General features: G+C 43.5%; 1 protein-coding gene and 1 non-coding gene across 4 annotated transcripts in view; one reads left to right on the top strand and one right to left on the bottom strand.

Annotated features, from left to right (window-relative positions):
* The window catches only part of SHROOM4 (shroom family member 4), a 265,872-nt gene that overhangs the window by 197,302 nt on the left and 44,881 nt on the right, over positions 1–23,689 (top strand). For 2 of the 3 annotated variants that reach the window (XM_061410119.1, XM_061410120.1), the window contains 2 exons: positions 18,134–18,268; positions 20,568–23,055. In XM_061410119.1, the coding sequence (XP_061266103.1) occupies positions 18,134–18,268; positions 20,568–23,055 (2,623 nt within the window). Of the gene's footprint in view, positions 1–13,023; positions 13,509–18,133; positions 18,269–20,567; positions 23,056–23,689 lie in introns of those variants that run through there. The other variant, XM_061410121.1, reaches the window with a different exon arrangement.
* Positions 4,480–4,582, bottom strand: LOC133243582 (U6 spliceosomal RNA). Its single transcript, XR_009735136.1, has one exon. It is a non-coding gene; the product is annotated as a U6 spliceosomal RNA (small nuclear RNA).

Here is a 23,689-nt window from a genome sequence, read left to right as displayed (position 1 = left end):
TGAGAGTTTTACTTCTTCTTTTCCAATCTAGATTCCCTTTATTTCTTTTTCTTCTCTGATTCCTGTGGCTAGGACTTCCAAAACTATGTTCAATAGTAGCAGTGAGAGTGGGCACACTTGTCTTGTTCCTGATTTTATAGGAAATGCTTTCAGTTTTTCACCACTGTGGATAATGTTTGCTGTGGGTTTGTTGTTTATAGCTTTTATTATGTTGAAGTATGTTCCTTCTATGCCTGCTTCCTGGAGAGTTTTTATCATAAATGGGTATTGAATTTTGTCAAAGGTTGTCTGCATCTATTGAGAATATCATATGTTTTTAATCTTTCAGTTTATTAATATGGTTATCACACTGATTGATTTTTGAATATTGAAGAATCCTTGCATCCCTGGAATAAAGCCCACTTGGTCATGATGTAAAATCTTTTAAATATGTTGTTGGATTCTGTTTGCTATAATTTTGTTGAGGATTTTTGCATCCATGTTCATCAGTGATATTGGCCTGTTGTTTTCTTTTTTTGTGCCATCTTTATCTGGTTTTGGTATGAGGGTGATGGTGGACTTATAGAATGAGTTTGGGAGTTTGCCTTCCTCTGCAGTTTTCTGTAAGAGTTTGAGTAGGATAGGTGTGGCTCTTCTCTAAATTTTTGGAAGAATCCACCTCTGAAGCCATCTTGTCCTGGGGAAACAATCCCATTCACCATTGCAATGAAAAGAATAAAATACTTAGGAATAAATTTACCTAAAGAAACAAAGGAACCATAGATATAAAACTATAAAACACTGATGAAAGAAATCAAAGGTGACACAAATAGATGGAGAAATATACCATGTTCATGGATTGGAAAAATCAATATAGTGAAAATGAGTATACTACACAAAAATAAACTCAAAATGGATTAAAGATCTAAATGTAAGGCCAGAAACTATAAAACTCTTAGAAGAAAACATAGGCAGAACACTCTCTGACATAAATCACAGCAAGATCCTCTATGACCCACTTCCCAGAGTAAAAGAAATAAAAATAAACAAATGGTACCTAATTAAACTTAAAAACTTTTGCACAATGAAGAAAGCTATAAGCAAGGTGAAAAGGCAGCCTTCAGAATGGGAGAAAACAATAGCAAACAAAATAATTGACAAAGAATTAATCTCCAAAATATACAAGCAACTCATGCAGCTCAATACCAGAAAAACAACCAACCCAATCAAAAAGTGGGCAAAAGAACTAAACAGACATTTCTCCTAAGAAGACATACAGATGGCTAATAAACACATGAAAAGATGCTCAACATCACTCATTATTAGAGAAATGTAAATCAAAACCACAATGAGGTATCATTTCACGCAGGTCAGAATGGCCACCATCAAAAAGTCTACAAACAATAAATACTGGAGAGGGTTTGGAGAAAAGGGAACCTTCTTACACTGTTGGTGGGAATGCATACTGGTGCAGCCACTATGGAGAACCGTGTGGAGATTCCTTTAAAAAAAAACTGGAAATAGAACTGCCATATGACCCAGCAGTCCCGCTGCTGGGCATACACAGTGAGTAAACCAGAATTGAAAGAGATACATGTACCCCAATGTTCATTGAAGCACTGCTTACAATAGCTAGGACATGAAAGCAACCTAGATGTCCATCAGCAGATTAATGGATAAGGAAGATGTGGTACATATACACAATGGAATGTTACTCAGCTATGAAAAGGAACACATCTGAGTCAGTTCTAATGATTTGGATGAAACTGGAACCTATTATACAGATTGAAGTAAGTCAGAAAGAGAAACACCAATACTGTATATTAACATATATATATAGAATTTAGAAAAACGGTAATGATAACCCTATATGCAAGGCAGCAAAAGAGACACAGATGTAAAGAACAGGCTTTTTGACTCTGTGGGAGAAGGTGTGGGTGTGATGATTTGAGAGAATAGCATTTTAACATGTATATAACCATATGTAAAATAGATGACCAGTGCAAGTTTGATGCATGAAGCAGGGCACTCAGAGCCGGTGCTCTGGGACAACCCAGAGGGATGGAGTGGGGAGGGAGGTGGTGGTGGGGGCGATGTTTCAGGATGGAGGGACACATGTGCACCTGTGGCTGATTCATGTTGATATATGGCAAAAACCATCCCAATATTGTAAAGTAATTATCCTCCAATTAAAATAAATTAATTTAAAAAAAGATATGCACCAATAGGAACAGACATGGAGACAGAGATAGAGATGGAGTTAGAGACACTGATATAGAGAAATAGAAACAGAGATATGCAATATACAGAAGTCCTCAAAATAACTTTTGTTTTGTACATGAATAAAGACATTCTAAAAGAATGGCTGGAATATGGTTGGCAGCCTATAAATATTTATTGAATGAATAAATAATGTCTTATTTATGTAAGAAAATTTAGGGAAACAGAAGCGCATTTAAATATTTCACTTTCTATAGTTCTATTCTGGGTAAGTGTTTGAAATTAAAAGTTCAATCATATACTCAAAGGGGTATAAAAACGTTTCTCAAATTAACAAAGAAGAAAAGAATCTGGCTGCAATGCAGGAGATGCAGGTTCTATACCTGGATTGGGAAGATCCTCTGGAGAAGGAAATGGCAACCCATTCCAATATACTTGCCTTGAGAATCCCATGGACAGAGGAGCCTGGTGGGCTACTGTTGATGGGGTCACAAAGAGTCAGACACGACTGAGCAACTAAAGAACAACACAACTATGGTAGACTATTGTTCCTTCATGTAGATACACAGTACTTCACCTAACTTCCAAAATTTTGAACAGTTCAGTTCAGTTCAGTCACTCAGTCGTGTCCGACTCTTTGTGACCCCATGAATCGCAGCATGCTAGGCCTCCCTGTCCATCACCAACTCCTGGAGTTCACTCAGACTCACATCCATCGAGTCAGTGATGCCATCCAGCCATCTCATCCTCTGTCGTCCCCTTCTCCTCCTGCCCCCAATCCCTCCCAGCATCAGAGTCTTTTCCAATGAGTCAACTCTTCGCATGAGGTGGCCAAAGTACTGGAGTTTCAGCTTTAGCATCATTACTTCCAAAGAACACCCAGGGCTGATCTCCTTCAGAATGGACTGGTTGGATCTCCTTGCAGTCCAAGGGACTCTCAAGAGTCTTCTCCAACACCACAGTTCAAAAGCATCAATTCTTCGGTGCTCAGCTTTCTTCACAGTCCAACTCTCATATCCATACATGACTACTGGAAAAACCATAGCCTTGACTAGATGGACCTTTGCTGGAAAAATAATGTCTCTGCTTTTCAATATGCTGTCTAGGTTGGTCATAACTTTCCTTCCAAGGAGTAAGTGTCTTTTAATTTCATGGCTGCAGTCACCATCTGCAGTGAGTTTGGAGCCCCCCAAAATAAAGTCTGACACTGTTTCCACTGTTTCCCCATCTATTTGCCATGAAGTGATGGGACCAGATGTCATGATCTTAGTTTTCTGAATGTTGAGCTATAAGTCAACTTTTTCACTCTCCTCTTTCACTTTCATCAAGAAGCTTTTTAGTTCCTCTTCACTTTCTGCCATAAGGGTGGTGTCATCTGCATATCTTGGAGAAGGCAATGGCACCCCACTCCAGCACTCTTGCCTGGAAAATCCCATGGATGGAGGAGCCTGGTGGGCTGCAGTCCATGGGGTCGCTAAGAGTCGGACACGACTGAGTGACTTCACTTTCACTTTTTCACTTTCATGCGTTGGAGAAGGAAATGGCAACCCACTCCAGTGTTCTTGCCTGGAGAATCCCAGGGGCAGGAGAGCCTGGTGGGCTGCCGTCTATGGGGTCACACAGGGTCGGACACGACTGAAGTGACTTAGCAGCAGCAGCATCTGAATATCTGAGGTTGTTGATATTTCTCCCGGCAATCTTGATTCCAGCTTGTGCTTCTTCCAGCCCAGCATTTCTCATGATGTACTCTGCATATAAGTTGAATAAGCAGGGTGACAATATACAGCCTTGATGTACTCCTTTTCCTGTTAGAACAGTTAGGATATTCCTAATTTTACATTATAAATAACCCTGCAGCTGTTGACACTTCATGTACATAAATCAATATATTTATTTCTAATTGCTCTCTTAGGATAGAATCATTGGAATGGAAAGATTAGATTAAAGGGTAGGAACATTTTTAAAATTTTATTTATTTATTTTAATTGAAGGATAATTATTTTGCAGTATTGTGATGGTTTTTGCCATACATCAGTATGACTCAGCCATAGGCATACACATGTCCCCTCCTTCCTCAACCTCCTCACACCTCCCTCCCCACGCCATCCCTCTAGGTTGTCACAGAACTCCGGCTTTGGGTGCCCTGCCTCATACATCAAACATTTTTAAAAACAAATATAATCTACCAACCATAAAATTAATTACTTTCAAGTGTGGAATTAAGTGGGTTTTAGTATGTTCACAAGGTTGTATAGCCACCACCACTCTCTAATTCTAGAAAAAAATATGCCGTGCTTCACAAATTTGCTGTCATCCCTGTGGGACAGCCATGCTGATCTTCTCTATATTGTTCTGATTTTAGTATACGTCAGCTAAAGCAAACACAGTAGGAACATTTTTATGTCTCTTGATAACATATGGCAAGTTTCCTTGAGGCAAATGTATACCCAATCCATTCCCATCCAGCAGTTTATAAGAATACTTCTTTACCTGCAACTTTGCTGACAGTTTTTAAAAATATACTGCCAATATCATTGAAAATTGCATTTTATTGTTTTGTCTTTTTGATTAGCTCTTCTTCCTCTTTAGCTGTTCTGTAGAGATATGTCATCCACTCTATTTCCTTTGCATGCATATATTGTGGGCAGTCACGTGCACTCGGCTGCCCCCTCTCTGTGGATAATGACCACATGTCCATACCCTACCCTAACCTCTTTCTAGCACTACAGCCCAGATATCAGGCTGCTTGTGGGGCATGACTATCTACATTAGACAGCATATCAAACATGCTCATGTCTAAAGTCAAACTCGTGTCTCTGGTTCTCAACTTCCCAATCTAGATAGTGATACCACTAGCTGTTCCATGGCCATCTTAACTTCTCTTTCCTCCATATTTAATTAGTAATCCAAGTTTCTTGATTCTGTCTCTTATGTCCTTTCTCACATCCTTTCATTCTGCTCCACTCTCACTGTCACCTCTCCAGTTCTACCTTTTATTAAGTCTATGGCACTAGCCTACTCACTTCACTATTCTTTCAGTATTTATCCACATAATTCATCCTACATGTGGCTATGAGAATAACCTTCCTAACATACTGCTTTTACCATCTCTTTCATCCTATTCTGGAACCTCCAAAGCCTCTGTCTTGCCTGTTGGTAAAGTAAATGTTAGGATAAACACTTAAGGTTCACCATGTTGTTGCATCATTCTAATTTTATTTCCTGTATGCCTTAGAAAAACTCTATGTTCTTCCTTCAGTATATTCCTGCTCTTCCCACTCTTGTTTTTACAAAACACCTCGCATGACCTCTTCCCCAGTCTCCTCCTGTTGAAATTATCCTGAGTTTTCAAAATTAGAGGCTCTGCAAAATCTTCCTTGATTCAACTATCTGTGCTTTCTCCTTTGTTTCCTCCTTGACTGTCTGGTTTTAGACACCACCAATTTAATAGCATTTTCAACAAAAAAATAAGAAAACTTGCTTAATAATGTTTTTATTACATGAATGGTTTTAAATTTTTATTGAAGTATAGTTGATTTACAATATATCATGTTAGTTTCAGGTGTACAGCAAAGTGATTTGGAGATATATAAAGATATATAATATTCTTTCTAAAAATTATTTTCCATTATAGGTTATATAACATATTGAATATAGTCCCCAGTAAAGTAAAACCCTTGTTCTTTTTTTAAACTCTCATTTTGTTAGCATTTCCTTTATGACACGATATTCTACTCTGTTTAGTTACATCGATTTTTTTAAATTAACTTATTTTTTTATTGAAGGATAATTGCTTTACAGATTTTTGCTGTTTTCTGTCAAACCTCAACATGAATCAGCCATAGGTATACATATATCCCCTCCCTTTTGAAATTCCCTCCCATCTCCCTCCCCATCCCACCCCTCTAGGTTGATAAATTCAAACAGAGCCCGTTTGAATTTCCTGAGCCATACAGCAAATTCCTGTTGGCTATTTTACATATGGTAATGTAAGTTTCCATGTTATTCTTTCCATACATCTCACCCTCTCCTCCCCTCTCCCCTTGTCCATAAGTCTGTTCTCTATGTCTGTTTCTCCATTGCTGCCCTGTAAATAAATTCTTCAGTACCATTTTTCTAGAGTCCATATATATGTGTTAGAATATAGTATTTATCCTTCTCTTTCTGAGTCACTTCACTCTGTATGATAGGTTCTGGTTCATCCACCTCATTAGAATGGACTCAAATGTGTTCCTTTTTATGGCTGAGTAATATTCCATTGTATATATGTACCACAACTTATTTATCCATTCATATGTTGATGGACATCTAGGTTGCTTCCATGTTCTAGCTATTGTAAATAGTGCTGCAGTGAACAATGGGATACATGTGTCTCTTTCAGTTTTTGTTTCCTTAGGGTATATGCATAGGAGTGGGATTGCTGGGTCATATTGTGGTTTTATTCCTAGTTTTTTAAGCAATCTCCATACCTTTTTCCATGGTGGCTCTATCAATTTACATTCCCACCAATAGTGCAAGAGCATTCCCTTTTCTCCACACCCTCTCCATAATTTATTGTTTGTAGACTTTTTGATGAGGGCCATTCTGACCAGTGTGAGGTGATATCTCATTGTAGTTTTGATTTGCATTTCTCTAATAATGAGTGATGTTGAGCAGCTTTTCATGTGTTTGTTAGACATCTGATTTCTTCTTTGGAGAAATATCTGTTTAGGTCTTTTTTTCACTTTTTGATTGGGTTGTTTGTTTTTCTGATATTGAGTTGTATGAGCTGCTTATATATTTTGGAAATTAATCCTTTGTCAGTTGTTTCATTTGCTATTATTTTCTCCCATTCCAAGGGTTGTCTTTTCACTGTGCTTATAGTTTCCTTTGCTGTGCAAAAGCTTTTAAGTTTAATCAGGTCCCACTTGTTTACTTTTGTTTTTATTTCCATTACACTAGGAGGTTTGTCATAGAGGATCTTGCTTTGATTTATGTCATCGACTGTTCTGCCTGTGTTTTCCTCTAAGAGTTTTATAGTTTCTGGTCTTACATTTAGGTCTTTAATCCATTTTGAGTTTATCTTTGTGTATGATGTTAGGAGGTGTTCTAATTTCATTCTTTTACATGCAACTGTCCAGTTTTCCCAGCACCATTTATGGGAGAGGCTGTCTTTGCCCCATTGTATATTCTTGCCTCCTTTGTCAAAAATAAGGTACCCATAGGTGCATGGGTTTATTTCTGGGCTTTCTATCTTGTTCCATTGGTCTATATTTCTGTTTTTGTGCCAGTCCATATTGTCTTGATGACTGTAGCTTTGTAGTATAATATGAACTCAGAAAGGTTGATTCTTCCAGCTCCATTCTTCTTTTTCAAGACTGCTTTGGCTATTCGGGGTCTTTCGTGTTTCCATATGAATTGTGAAATTTTTTGTTCTACCTCTGTGAAAAATGCCATTGGTAATTTGATAGGGATCACATTGAATCTGTAGACTGTGTTTGGTAGTATAGTCATTTTCACAATATTGATTCTTTCTACCCAGGAACATGGAATATCTCTCCATCTGTTTTTGTCATCTTTGCTTTCTTTCATCAGTGTCTTATAATTTTCTGTGTACAGTTCTTTTGTCTCCTTAAGTAAGTTTATTCCTAGATATTTAATTCTTTTTGTTGCAATGGTAAATGGGATTGATTCCTTAATTTCTCTTTCTGAGTGTTTTATTGTTAGTATATAGAATAGTTACATAGGTATTTTTATTCATTCCCTGGTGATGATGGTTTAGTTGCTAAGTCATATCCAACTGTTGCAACCCCCTGGAATATAGCCCACCAGGCTCCTCCGTCCACAGGATTCTCCAGGTAAGAATACTGGAGTGGGTTGGCATTTCCTTCTCCGGGGAATCTTCCCAACCCAGGGATTGAACCCATGTCTCCTGCATTACAGGCAGGTTCTTTACTGTCTGAGCCACCAGGGAAGCCCCATATTGACCCCCCCTACCACACTATAAATTTCTTGAGCACAGGAATCATATCTTCTTCATTTTGGCATGTTTCATAGTACCTCTCCAAGCACCTTAAATGTAGATAGGAGTTCCATAAATGCTTGAATAAAAGAATGATAAAGATTGCTAACTTTTTTTTTAAGAACTACTAATGACTCAGTTTCGGGAATGAATTCTGTGCTAAGAAGTTACAGATGCCAGGCAACTCTGATGGCATGACTTCTTCTTTATCCCTCACTCTCCACATCCAATCCATCAATGAATATTGTCAACTCTACCTCCAAGATATCTGTAATCAAACCTCTCTTCTCTACCCCTACTACTTCTTCCCTAGAACAAATCACCATTATCTCTTACCTATAAAAGCCTTTTTAAACTGGTTCCCTCACTTCTACTCCTGCCCTGCCTAAATCTATCAGCCTAGTGAGATCTTTATAAAACTTAGATCATTGTCACCTTCTTAACAATCTCCAGTAGCATATTTCCCACTACATTGGAAATAAAACCCAAACTTCCTACCTTGACCTTGAAAACTCTGTGATCTGGCCTTCGTACTTCCCCAGCCTCATGTCCCTGTACTATCTACCTTGCTCACCATGTTCCAGCTCTGCTGAGCACTGATTCTCATTGTCATGTTTGCTCAAAGGAGAATGAGTAGGTTCTCTTGGTTCTATTGAGGTTCTCACTGCTACTGGACATTGTCTTTGGGCTTCATGCATTTAGTAGTGGAGATGATTTAGGGAGTGGCCAGAAGCAATTCTAAAGGGTTTTGAGACTTGACTTTGGGCAAAATCTTTGTGGAGTTCATCATTTTCCTGAAAATTGGTACTCCAATATTGAGTTGGAGATATTTGGCTTAAAATGAAAAGAAAGGAAATCTTGTATTATTCCTGCATTCATTCCCAAGGGATGCTGTGGTATTACTGATAGAAACTAAGGCTGGAGGACAAACATCCTCCACCTTCTTTATCACTCTGGGTGTTGGTTTAGGAAATTGGGCATCATAGCAGAAGCTGACTCAACAGATGCTATTCTGTGAACCTGTCGTCATTTTCCCTGTGTGCTCATATGAAGTCGCCCTCAGCCCTCTGGTGTTACACCCTTAGCTTTTATATGTACAGGGAAGAGAAAAAAACTCTCTTTCATTATTCAGATTCTTGACTTGCTCCCCTTGCTCCTAGAAGCTGCGAAATATGCACCATCCACCTCCTTGCCTTTGGGATCATTGACAAGAAACAGTCTATGATGGGTATGTTTTATCTGCCTCTACATAGATATGTAAACTAGAATATGTTTCACAGCCAAGTCTGAAAGAGAATTCTAAGTACTGTGTTTCTAAACTACTAAGCATTTTTCTAGCCCCTAATATTTGCAGAGCTCTCCCACTTCTTTCATATGGTTGCCTCCCTCCAACCTCCTTTAGAAAAATAGGTGTCCCCATGTTTTAAAGATTCTAATGTGAAAAAATGGAGAAATGAAAGCGGAAAGTCAAGTGTAAAGGCCCTAACCAAATGAGGGTATTACTCTTTACTTTCATACTTGGAAAGCCAAAAGACACCCCTTGACACACATCACAGCATTTGAGGGAGTCTTTACTCCCAACCCAGCATTCCCTTCCTTTCTTATTCACTACCCTGGGCTTCTTTTTAGCCTTGAATGTATCCTGAGGTAGAGGGTAGAGAGGCAGGGGATTCAGCAGATTTCTATGAAAGAACTTGACCTGGCTATTCCAAGAGGGGAGGGGAAGTAGAAGAAGTGGGGAAGGTGGAAGGGCAGAACTGGGTACCAAAAGTCCCCTCTACATAAAGTACCTATATCTCAGATGACCAAAATTATAGCTTCCCAACTGACAAGAAAGGTCTTGTCTTAAAGTTCTCTTTAAACTCATACATATGTATATATACACACATATACATAGATATACACATACTTACCCATACATGCACATGCATACATGCATACTTACCCATACATACACTTTCACACATTTACATACATATACATGTTCGTCCTTGGTTGGGTCTGTATAAGGAAGGTCTCCAGATCAGCAGGGTCATCCAGCTAACAGTGTGAGGTTGTGAGGAGGCCTTCAGAGATCTGTATCCCTTCATGGTGATCAAGCGGCTTTTGCCTCCTTCTGCCAGATAAACAAGCCATGCATTGTTTTGTCCACTGGCTGTGGACAAAACAGGCTTCCCTTCCTGCTGAGCAGGCCAGAATGAGTTTGAATTCCTTCATGTGGGGCAGGTAGAATGTGCTGGTAGGGGCGGAGGAGGCTGGAAGAGCCATAGAAAGTCAACAGAGCTAATCAAGGACACCTCTTTGTGCTTCTCCTTATCTAAACACTTTCAGAAGAGGAAGGAACCTGTGGTAGGTTATGACCCAGACCTCAGGCTAAGCATAACCCCAAGCAACAGGGGCTGTATTTTCCTTCTTGCCCTGGGTTGGATCAGAGCCAGGGTTCTCTTTTGCTTACCCCCTGCCTTCCTCCCTCCAAGTAGTTCTTGAGGGGTCTGCTGAGAGCTAGGCTCAGAGACCAGTAGTTGTGTTGGAAGGTATTGGGGTGACAGCCCTCTAGAGCAGCTAGAGAGTGACTCCTTCTAAAATTGGTCCACTTCCCTCCCCTCACCTCTCACAACAGCCTTTACAAGGGAGCCTTTCTGACAGATCTGTCATTTCCACCTGCATGTGCCCACCCTCCTTGCTCCAGGCCAGGTTCTTATCCTCTGAGTGCTTGGAAAAGATACAGTCATCTTTACCTTCCCCTGAACAGAGGAGGTGATGCTTGCTCATGTTGTCTGGAACTTAGCTCTGCTAAGTGAGAAGTTACCCCCTTTATCCCAACCCCACATCCCAGTCTCTCCTTTCTAAATCCCAAACTGGCCAAACTGCTGAAATCCCTCTCTTATTATCCTCTCCACAAGGATTTCTTGAGTATATACTGCCTGTGTCCATCTGTCCATCATATCACCTCTTCTGGTGACTTCCCAACTCTCATACTCCCATCCTGCCTCCCTACCTAAGGCAATCCCCAAAACATGCTTGCACCTCTAGTCAAAACTTCCTCAACCCATCTGACCACTGACAGGGCCAGGCTGCTATCACATTTGTTATTCTTTATTTCATTAGGAAATGGGGGTCAGGGAAGCATTTTTATGGACTGAGTTACAGAGTGGAAGGAGAAAGGCACTTGGTGACCAGATTTGGGAAGGCTAGGTACCCAGGCCTGAGTAATGGGATTAGAAGTGACTATTTATTCTGATGCTGTTTCAGAGCAGGGGTTATTCCCTAGTGTTGTGCTATTGCTAAAGGTACTGTATTCCCTAGTGTATTGTCAGAATGTGGTTATTACACCACCAGCATCACCATCACTCTAGAGCTTCTTAGAAAGTCAGAATCTGGAGCCTACTCTAGATCTACTGAATCAAAATCTGATTCAAGATGGCCAGGTGATTAGTCTGGCCACTGAAGTTTGAGAAGTGCTACTCTAGAGAGTTAGCCTTGATTTTTGAACCTTCTCTTAATTAGTCCTCTTGCATTCCTCTTCATTTGGCTTGAAGAAATTCTTTTTCTTGCCACTAATAGTACCTTATCCATTATTATTTGGGGTCAAGGATGATATTAATAATGGATATCATTTACTGAATGCCTTTTGTGTGCCAGGCATACATTGAAGATGAGGAAATTGAGTCTCTGTGACATGCCCAAAGCCAAACAATTAGTGTGTAAAAGCTGAATCTTCAACCCAGATCTGCAGGCATACTAAATCCCCAAACTCCCACCTTACAGGACTTCTGATTACCAGAGGAGGGTCTGTGGGCTTACTTGGATGGCACCTGCCTTTTATAGGCACATGTAAACAAAATTCCTTTCAAACTTCCCCAGGAGGTCCAGAGGGCAGAGCAGGTAAGGGGCCACTTGGCATGGTTTCCCCAGAGAGGAAGGGCCCTTGGATATTTCTTGGTCTGAGGAAGCTCACATAAGCTCTCTCAGGCCAGAAATGGCTGAAATTGAGACCAGAGGCCAAAGGAAACTGGCCTGGAGATCCTGGAGTATTATGAAGGGAAAAATCCCAACTCTGAATCCCCAAGAAGAATTAAATTCTGATGCTTGAGCTTCGGCTTAGGGTATGTAATAAACTTCTGTGGGGCTTCTCTGGGTCCTGGCTTTGCATAGGTCAGTGAGACATCATGTGGACCCTCAGCCTGGGGCTGGGGACTGTTGCCTCAGAGTGTGCCATATAGTTGGAGAGGTTGTTTGTGACAATGGGCTTTAATGTTTTATTTTGCAGAGAGGAAACAGAAGCCCAGACAGGGGGAGTAAATTGCCAGAGGTCAGAGTAAAGTCATGGCAGAGGCAGGGATGCTGACTCCAAGCAGCACTGTTATGGAGTTAGAGTCTCTGGTGTGAAATGCAGTTTCCTCTGGGTCTGCTCAGATGCCCATAGGATGGGCAGACTCTGAAAATACGGTCCAGAACGGTTTGTGAATCTTTCTGTCTCAACAGGATATTCATTCTGGGAGATCTCTAGGTTCCTTGCCCCCAGCTACGTAAAACCAGCTGTAGTGCTACTTTCTTGGCTGGACCTGGAGGCTGCTGGGCCTGGCTGATCTGGGTTTTCCTTTTCTGGGGCTCAGAGGACCTGCGGAGATGGCTGGGTGGAGTCAACTCAGTCCAGGAAGCACAGGAATTCTTTTAAGTGTATGTGTCTGGGGTATTTTTCTCTCTCACTTGCGTGTATTTAAAAAAAAATTTTTAGACACCCACTTTATCTTTCCCAAACATCATTTCCTTGCTCCTTTCCTGAGTTCTAGCAGTGGCTGGGGGCCCAGCTTCCTTATTGGCCTCTGAGCTATGTAAGGGGGTGGGCCAGAGCTCAGAGGAGGCTGGAGTAGGGAACAGGAGGGCTGTTTGTGCTGCTGGAACTGCCTTTCATCCTTCCCTTTGCCACCAGGGTGCTGGCTACTTTCTGGAGCAGCGTCTTCACTCCTATCCAGCTCTTGACACTGGCCCTCATTCCCTAAGGTGGTGGCCTCCTCTAGGCCCAACCAGGCTGATGGCCATACCTTGCCTTCGGTGCTACTCCTTTCTGTTCTTGGAATTGGGACCTGACTGTGCCTGAGCCCCTTGGAGCACACTCAGGGACTTGGGCTGATGGCCCCTTCTCTCACGAGGTTTTAAAGGAAGGCAAATGAGTCTCAACTAAGGGAGGATCCAGCCTGCGGAAAGAAGCCCCAGGGGCTGGCTGGAGGGGTTTTGAGGACCATCTGAGCTGGCTGGATACCTAGCCCTCTCCTAAGCTATCTCCCCATCCTGGACAACTTCCATGGTAGGTACTACTGGTAGCCATGGCCATCATGGCTGTTACCCTTCTTCCCCCTTCTGCTTTCTTTCTTCAATATCCCTTTCTTTTTGCTTCCTAAGAAAGGAATTTGGGGTAATGAATGATGTGTGTGTGTGTGTGTGTGTGTGTGTGCTCAGTCATGTCCTACTCTGCAATCCCATGGACAATAGCCTGCCAGGCTCCTCTGTCCATGGAATTTCCAGGCAAAAATACCGAAGTAGGTTGCCATTTCCTACTCCAGAGGATCTTCGTGACCCAGGGATCTAACCCATGTCTCCTGCATCTCCTGCGCTGGCAGGCAAATTCTTTACCACTGTACCACCTGGGAAGCCCCAGTGAATGATAGTGTGTTTAATAATAGTGCCTTGGGAGAAAGGGTAGGAGACTGTTGCCTCTATAGCTAGATTGGTGGTTGGCATCTTCTTTTACCTCTTTGCTTATTTCTTCTCATCCTCCTTCCCCACTGCCTAAGGAGGGAATGGTTTAAACTTTAGGACTACCGAGACTTTCCTTTTCTGACTGCTTCTTGAGGGAATACCTAGGAGAAGGCTCAGGTATATAAGCTCTTTGAGATAGATCCCTCTTTGGGGAGGTAGGGGCATGTGGTACCCTAACAAGTGTTGGAGGACCAGAGCCTCATTCTCAATTCCTGGTTACTAACTGTGTGTTCTTGGCAAAGCAGTTCAGCTCTCTGTGTCTCTGTTTCTGCATCCCATGAAGGGCATAATAATGGTGCTTACTGATAAGGTTGGAGTGAGGATTGAATCAGCTAATGCATGTAAAGTGCTCAGTGCCAGGTACATCTTAAGTGTCCAGTAAATTGTCCCTGTTATTTTTTTTTAAGTTAATAGTATATTAGGCACTATGTGGAGTGATTTCACACGTGGGACTGCATTTAATCCAGACTTTAAATCATGAGTAAGATTTGTTGATTGTCTCCATTTTACCGGTAAAGAATTACAACTCAGAGAATGACTGTGCCTCCAGTCACACAGCTAGGATTAGAATATGAGTGTGAACTCACTCCAAATCTAGGGCTCTTTAGGAATAATAATAGACCAAGTATTAGACCCTATAGATGGTGTCCTTTCCTTTCCCAATCTAGGATTAGAAGGCTCCTGTTCTGACTGCAGTTCTTGCACTGGGGTTTTCCTCTCTGTAGCTTGTGCTTTTCTCTCAGTGTTCTCAAAGCCTCCACTTTCTTGCTTCTATCTCCTTTAAGGTTGTTTCCTACTCCTGGAGAAACCCTAGAGAGAGTAGGAGGCTTTGTAAGCTACCTTTCAAAGTATGGCAAGGGTGATGCTAGTGGAACCCTGACAGTGGATGGGTAAATCTGGGTGGAAGGATTCTTGAACTATCAAGAAGGCTAAGTCTGAGCCGACAACTCTTATTACAGTACCCTCTCCTTATTGACCATATGCTATACATCAGTATGTGTCCCAGAAACTTTGACAGTGTTCTGCCTCATCCCCATAGTAACATAACCAGGTAAGGATTATTGTTTTTTGTTTTTTTTTTCTGATAATAAAACCGAAGCTCAGATGGGTTAAGTGACTAACACAGAATCACACATCCAAAGTGGTAGAGTTAGGCTATGAACCTAGTAGATCTGACTCATTTGTCTTTGTCTTATCACCTTTGGGCTTGATATAGTTCATAGGATGAGAGTAATGTACATGAAATGATGATGATCAATATCAAACATTATTTTTGATGGGCTAAATTGTGGGGACTAGATTACTAAGGACAAGCTCCATGGAGTAGACATTACTTGAGTAGTACCTTGAAGAACAGGTGGGACTTAGAGTACCAAAATGGGAGGGGGCATTCCAGGCAGAGGGAACAGTCACAGTCATAACTGAAACTCTGTTCTAGGCAGTTGACAAGCACTGTATCATTTGAACATTACAACCCTATTAATTAGGTACTATCATCACCATCTTACTGTCATGGCAGCTAGACCTCTGAGAAGCAGAGCTTGTAAGTGGTGGAGCTGGGATTTTAATCAATGTCCAATTCCAGGGCTTGTGTTAGATTCTACTAGAAAACCAAAAGCAAAGGCACAAAGCTGGTTGCAGAGTGTGACTGGAGCAGAGACATGAGAGGTTAGGTTGGGTGGGTAAAGATAGCTTAGAAAGGGCTTTGAAAGTCAGGTCCAACTGGTGAAGATTCTTGAATAGGAGAGTACCACAATCCAATTGGTATTTGACATATGATCTAAAAGCAGCGACTGGAGGTAAAACCAGGTGAGACTAGCTGCCAGACTAACACAGTATTTTGGTCGCAAAATGTTAAAGGCCTGGACTAGAACAGGAGCTGTGGGTGACAGGTTCTGTGGAGAAGTATGGTTATGTAGAATAGTCTCAGTGAGAATGGTATGGGTGTGGGGAGAGAGAGAAAGAGGCCAAGCCAAAGAGATATTGTAAAAGAAGCTTCAGTAGAACTTTATAAGGGATTGGATGGTTGGAAAAAAGGTGGTATCAAGGCTGATTGCCCACATTTTAAACCCTGGACTCAGAACTTCAAAAATGCTGGATATGGAAAAGAGCCCCAAATAAGAGAGGTGCCCAGATCTCCACTGTATCCTCAGTGCCTGGAACTGTGCTGCATAGTTAGATACACATGGTACGTAGCATCTACTCGTACATAGTACTTCTACGAGATGCTTTATAAATAGTTGTTAATGGATGGCTCCTGGGTAACAGCCACTGGAGAGATTTCTAGCAACATGGTTTTGTGTGTGAAACTCTGGAGCAGACACCTTCCCCAAGGTCTTCTAGTGCCTTCAGCCTCCCTGCTGGCACTCTGAAATCCATATAGAACAGTGGTTAAATATGTGGCCCTCACTTCCTCTCCTTCCCATAAATTTTCACTGCCACAGCTGATCTGTGGCTCTGGTTCCTGACCTTTGGCAGGCATCTTCCACTGCCCTTCCTTTTATATCTCCTTCTCTGTGTCTGGCCTGTTACCACTCAACACATGTTTTCCCCAGCAAGGCCATTTTCCTCAGGACTACTTTTTCAGGCCTTAGCCCTCTAGAGCTCTGCCCTGCTGGGATTTTCTGTATTTCTGCCAGGATAAGGGGCATTCCCTGCGAATATGGATTCAGCTCTAGTCTCTCTACTGCTGCTCCTGGGAGGTAGAGAGCTGATTTATCCCACTCTATAACAAGCATGTTGAAAACCAGGGGCCTTATCTTAGTCAACTCTGCTTCCTCACTGTCTAGTATGGAACCTGCCACAGTAATTGAATGAAAAAATTAGTAAATAAACTATCATCTGTTTATCTTTCTGTCCTCTCCTTTATTTATCATCTGTTTCTCTTACTCTGTCATCTTGTTCTCTGTCATCCATTTCTCCCTGTATAGCTCCCTGTACTCTTTCTCAGACTTCTCCATTTCTGTCATTTGTTTATATCTGTACCATCTCTTCCCTCTTATCTGTTATTTACCTGGCCCATCTGATATCTGTCTTTCTCTTCTTGTTTCTTCTCCTCTCCTCACCTCTCCTACTCTGCCCTCTCCTCTCTTCTCCCTTCCCCTTCCCTCTCCTTCCTTCCCTCTCTCTCTCTTCTTCCCCCTGCCCTCTTCCTTTCCCCCCTCTCTTATTCTTGTCCTCCCCACTTTCTCTCCCTCTCTCTCTCCCTCTCTCATATCAATCTTCTCTTTATCCTCTGGCACTACCTGTGCCCCACTCTTGTTCTTCCCCACTAGCAAGGGTGACTTCTATTCATGTGAAATATACCAGAGCACAGGGACGGGTCCTGAAGAAGCCTGTCAGTGCAAGAGCTGTGGCTGCAGCCTCCCGCACTGGACAGGTACTGTGGTTGCATCCAGGGCCTTGGCCTCAGACCTGTTTCTCTTTATTCACCCCTGCCCTGAAAGCCAGTCTTCCCTGTTAGCCTAGTACCATGCCATCTATCACGTTGTCCTATTCTCCCTGGCTGAAATGGGGGTTTCTTGCCAAACCTCTACCTACAGACTTAGCAGCCTCACCTCTGTGGCCATCTTGTCCTTCCCTCTCTCAGTGCCTTTACCAGTAAGTTCTCAGGAACAAAGCCTATGCTTGATTGATCTCTGTATCCCAAGAGGTATGCACAGATGGTACACAGTACACAGACAACAAATGTTTATCAAATTGAATGAGCCCAAAACTGGAGAATTGGCAGTCAGTTGGTGTTGACTTGTTCAAGCTTCTCAATGATTTACCTATTCCTTTCTTAGAGAAAAATGGGAAGATTGGCTACATTTTTTTTTTTTTTCAGAGAAAACTTAGAGTGGGCACACTGTTCATTGAGCAACAGTACTCACATATTCCACAAATATTTATTGAGCATCTACTATGTGTCTGGCATTGCTGTACATGCTTGGGATATACCCATGACCAAAAGAGCCCTATGACTCTCAAATTCTGAATGTCCATGGATTGTCTTTGGGGTGAAGGAGATTTGAGTTTTGGGAGCTGAGGGGGTAGCTGCTAAGATTTCTACACCAGTTCCTTGCAAGATGTGCTACTTCATTTAAGGGAAAGAGGGGGTGGGGGCGGAAGCTGCCTGGGAAGTGATTTCAGCTCTGGTTCCCTAAGTTGACTTCCTGTGCTTTTTTGCTGTAGGAGAAACGCCCCTGTCAGTAGGCCGCACTCATGGCATGTGGCCAAGCTGCTGGAGGGATGCCCTGAAGCGGCCACCACCATGCATTTCCCTTCTGAAGCCTTCAGCTTGTCCTGGCATTCCGGCTGCAACACAAGGTGAGTCTGGAACCTTCCCTTCAAGACAGGCTGGAGGCTAGACCACCCGGCCACGCAGGAGTGCTCTAGTCCCCGTTGGAGGCTATAGAGCCCAGAGTGCTATCCGGGAAAATGAAGGGGGGTGGGGCAGTCCAGAGGGCCTGGCTTCCGGTCGTCAGCTATTGCTAACTCTCTGTGACTTTAGGACAGTCCCTTTCCTTTTAGAAAATGTTTCCTTGAAATATTTCACATGGCTTGAAGACACCTCTCTTTCCTGTTCTTCACCTTATTTCCTTTGCAATCTCTTTCCCTGGCTCCCCCATCATCCTAGTCTCTGTTGTCAGTGACCCTGTGACTGGGTTCTGGTCCTCTTCTCTAGCTATAGTGACTCACAGTGACCTCATCTAGTGTTTCTCATCCAACTCTGTCACACAACCAAAGCCTTCAGAATGGGGACCTCCCTGAATAACAGGGTCCACCTGCAATAAGGATCTCTCAATTTAGGGAGCTACCCAGCAAATGCAGAGAACTTTTTAAGCAAGCCCAGAGCCAGCAAAGCTGCTAGCTTAAGCTGCCTTTTCCCTTCCACAGCAAGATCTTACCGCCGAGAAGGAATTTCTGTTGATGAGGCTCAGGGAAGCTAAGGGTTGAGTTTAGCTTAGGTATCTTTATTTGATATCGGAAGCCAGGGGCTCAGGGCAGAGGCAGGGGCAGTTTTGTTCTGAAAGGATACACAGAAGCACATTCTGAGCTTGGCTTCTGTTTAAGTGGGGGTGTGGCTGTTTTCAGCAGGAAGGGTGGTGGGGTGGATAGCAAATCTCCCTGCCAACAAGGAATTGATGGATTCTTAGCCCAGAGGTCAAGTAAGCGGAGTGGCTAAGGGGCAAGGCGGTGAGAAAGAATTAGAAGAGGCTAACCTGGAGGATCTTGTGGGTGCCTGCCACTGCTCAGCTCTGGCGTTCAGAACTATGGCCTTTCTGAGCCACCTGCAACCTCTGGGGTTCTAGTGACAGGGAGTTACTGGCATGACTTGGCTCAGTTTGGCTTTGTGTGTGGGAAATGGTACTTAAAATTCAAGATTGTGTTTGATCCTAGTACCGTCATTGGTCTCCCAAGTTTGGCTTTGCTGTGGGGGAAGAGGGCAGCCTGGGTGGGCAGGGGCCACTATAAGGTCAATAGTCATAGTAGAGGGGATGCTGATAACAATACTCATGAAAACAACAATCAAGAGAGGTGCTACTCTCAACCAGGTGTTGAACCCTCACTAGGCGCCTAGAGCTTCACTTTTATTATCTGATATCACCCGCAAAGCAACCCTCTGGTACAGATACCACTATCATTTCCATTTAACAGACAGTGTAGCAGAAGAGCCAGGACATTAGACTCACAGAGGCCCGGGTTCAAAATCCAGCTCTGCTTCTTTAGCAGCTGTATGAGCTTGTCATTTTACTTTCCCCCTCTAAGCTTTGGTTTTCTCACTTGTCAAGTGGAGATAATAATCTCTCCCCTTCAGTTTGAAACGAGACATTAGAAAGTGTCTGGCACATCATAGGTCCTTGGTAAACAGTGAGGAATACTATTATCAAGAAAAGAACAGGGGAATGCTAAAACTGTGGCCCTGTGTGGGCTGTGAACGAGAGCTGGGTAATCTTGAGAAAATTACTCCCTCACAATCACTTCCCTTTGTAGGGCTTGCTTGACACCAGTAGTTCTCGAAAGTGTGGTCCCTGAACCAACAGCTGTAGCATCACCCAGAAAACTGTCAGAAGTAAAAATTCTCAGGATCCACCCAGACCTAAAACTCTGGGCATGAGGCCTAGTCACTTGTGTTTCTTTGAACCCTCTGGATGATTCTGATGCATGATCAAATTTGAGAACCACTGATTTACAAAATAGGCTGACTGAAATTAAATTAGCCCTTTAGGGCCCCTCTCAAATGCTAATCGTCAGTGCTTGTTTCTCCAAGCAGAGAGCCGAGAGCTGGCTCCCAGGAGACAGCAACAGGCCAGAAGCAATTCTAGACTCACTTAAGGCAGAGAAACAGAGGACTACCCCTAGTGAGTTCTTGCACTGTTAGTCTTTGGATCTTGCCCTATTCTTCCTCCACGTATCGTCTTGCCTCCCATTTTACCACATTTCTGTGGCATCCCCAGCGTCCTTCTCTTCCCATTTCCCTTCCTTCCTCTTTTGCCGTATCTCCCTCTCCTTTGTGGCATGGGTGCCTCTGGGTTGCCTTGCCTTCTCCTGTGGCAGGGATGGCCAAGGTGGGGAAGTAATCTGGTGACGTGGCTAACTAACCGGTGTGTCCTGTGTCTTGCAGTGACGTGTGTGTGCAGTGGTGTCCACTCTCCCGGCACTGCAGCACTGAGAAAAGCAGCTCCATTGGCAGTATGGAGAGCCTGGAGCAACCAGGCCAAGCCACCTATGAGGGCCATCTTTTGCCCATTGACCAGAGCACATACCCCAACCAGCGTGATTCAGCCTATAGCTCCTTCTCAGCCAGCTCAAATGCCTCTGACTGTGCCCTTTCCCTCAGGCCAGAGGAGCCAGCCTCTGTGGACTGTATCATGCAAGGCCCAGGGCCAACTAAAGCCCCTAATAGTCGCCCTAATGTGGTCGAGACCTCAGGAGGTGGCTGGCGCACCAGTGGGGGTCACCTGACTGCTAGCTCCCAGATGTCATCCTGTCCTCAGGAGGTCTCCCACTCAGAGCCTGCCAAGGCTGCCAGGGGTCCCCCTCAACCTCCAGTGAGGCGAGACAGTCTTCAGGCCTCCAGAGCCCAACTCTTCAATGGAGAGCAGTGCAGGGCTTCTGAGCTTATAGATTCCTTGCAACAGAAGGAGAAACCTAGCTTGGACACCATGCTATCCCCAAGGAACCCTAATAGGTTCTGCTGCCTCAGCGGGCAAGACCAAGTGACAAATGAAGGCCATCAGAACTGTGAGCTCAGCCAACCTCCTGAATCTAACCAGAAGGGCTCTGAGAATCTACCAATGGAGGCCTCAGCCAAAGCTGTTGGAGTCCCAAAAGCATGTGACAAAACTTCCAGCATAGGTTCCAGCCCACTCAACCAGGCTTCAGCAGAGCTAGCTAAGACTTCTTCTTTTGGCAGCTCTCCACACCTCACAGGACCCACAGGGCATCGCCATAGTGCCCCTGAACAGCTGCTGGTGTCCCACTTGCAGCGTGTGCACCTTGATACTAGGGACAGCAGGGGGACAGAGCTCCAAGCTGGGCAGGATGGGCAGGAGTGGACCGTATCCCCTTTGCACATGCACAGTAGCCACACAAGCAAGAAAAGCCCATGTGCCCCTGCAGGAGGAACCCAGGACCAGCCGAGCAAAGACAGAAAGACCAAGCCAGTGGATGATAGACCTCTGGGTTCAGGTCATCAGAGCCCAAGCAGTTCCCCACATGGAGAGGCTGACGGACACCATCCAGAAAAAGGCTTCCAGGATCCAAACAGAGCAAGCAGAGCTGATAGTGAACTGGTCAGCCAGCAGTCCTCTGGCTCCCTTGCTCAACAAACCAGGGACTATTCTTCAACCTCTAAAGTAGCTGGCAGCACAGAGGCAACTGAGGAAGGGGACAGTGAGCCCAAGGAGTGTGGCCGGGTGGGCAGTAAGCGAAATGGAGGGTTCCGGGGCCGCTCGATCCAAAACCGGCGGAAGAGCGAACGTTTTGCTACCAATCTACGTAATGAAATTCAGAGGAGGAAGGCCCAGCTCCAGAAAGGCAAGAGTCCCTTGTCACAGCTGTGTTACACCAAGGAGCCAGTGGAAGAGACCAAGGAGACCCTGGAAAGTCCTCCACTTCCTTCCTCTAACTCAGCCCTTCTATCTTCATATAAAAAACCACCAAGCCCCAGAGACAAGCTCTTCAACAAGAGCATGATACTCAGGGCTAGGTCTTCAGAGTGCCTCAGTCAAGCCCCTGAGGGTCAAGAATCTAGGATTGGCTTGGAGGGACGAGTGAGTCCTGGCCAGAGATCTGGCCAGTCCTCTTTGAGCCCAAACAACTGGTGGAAAGCATCTGACCCATCCTCGTCAGACTCTGAAAAAACAAACGTTCACCATGGAGTCTGTGGAGGTCACTGGAGATGGTCACCAGAGCACAACCTGCAGCCACATGTGGCACTAGCCATGGAAGGCCCTTCCAACCCAGGTGACAAGGAATTGAAAGCGTCTACTGTCCAAGCTGGGGAGGAAGCCATCCTCTTGCCCTTTGCAGACAGAAGAAAGTTCTTTGAAGAGAGTAGCAAATCCTTATCTACATCTCATTTGCCAGGTTTAACCACTCATAACAAGACTTTTACCCAGAGACCAAAACCTATTGACCAAAGCTTTCAGCCAATGAGCTCCAGCTATAGAGAATTGAGGCGCCATCCCATAGACCAGTCATATCACTCCACAGACCAACCCTATCATGCCACAGACCAATCATATCATTCCATATCACCCCTTCAGTCAGAAACTCCCACTTACACAGAATGTTTTGCAAGCAAAGGTCTAGAACAATCCATGTGCTGTAAGCCACTACACTGTGGTGATTTTGATTACCACAGGACGTGCTCTTACTCCTGCAATGTCCAGGGAGCTGTAGTCCATGACCCTTGCATTTATTGTTCTGGGGAAATCTGTCCTGCTTTGCGAAAGAGAAATATGATTCCAAACTGCTACAATTGCCGGTGCCACCATCACCAGTGCATCCGGTGTTCAGCTTGCTGTCATAATCCCCAGCATGGTACCCTCGAGGACAGCAGCTTGAAACCTGGCAACACTTGGAAACCCAGGAAGCCGACAGTGCAGGTAAGGACTTGGTTCTTGGATGGATGAGCTTCATTATTCTCTTTGCAAAGAGAAAGCTAGGTAAATAATTTGAAATATAACAATTATAATGCCTTAAAATTTTATAGTGCTGGGTCCACCAGCTGGTATCTTACTAACTTTGGGCAAGAAATCATCATTTTTAGAGGTAGAAGAAAATAACTTTGCTTCACAAAACCAACAGAAGTGGGCTTTATATCCTGACTGTATAATTGGTATCAGAGTGACCTTTTGCAAGTCATCCAACCACCAAGAGTTGCAGTTATGTGATTTTTTAAAGGGAAAAAGAATTTTTACCTCATCAAATGGCCAGTGCTAAATAAAGTCTTATTACCTCATCTTTAAATTGGAGGAAAATAATGGCTGCCTTATGAATTAGTTGGGTGGATCAAATGAGTTTGTGTAACAGAGTGCCAGGCCCAGTACCTGATACAAAACAGCATGTACAGTAAGTCCCCTACATACAAATGAATTCCACTCTGAGAGTGTGTTCATAAGTCCACCCAAGTTAGCCTAGGTACTTAACTAACACAATCAGCTATATAGTATTGCACTGTAATAGGTTTATAATACTTTTCACACAAATAATACATAAAAAACAAATAAAAAAATAAAA

This window comes from Bos javanicus, chromosome X (assembly GCF_032452875.1).
Source record: "Bos javanicus breed banteng chromosome X, ARS-OSU_banteng_1.0, whole genome shotgun sequence".
NCBI classification, from domain to species: Eukaryota; Metazoa; Chordata; class Mammalia; order Artiodactyla; family Bovidae; genus Bos; species Bos javanicus.
This window is presented reverse-complemented; position numbering and strand designations above follow the sequence as displayed.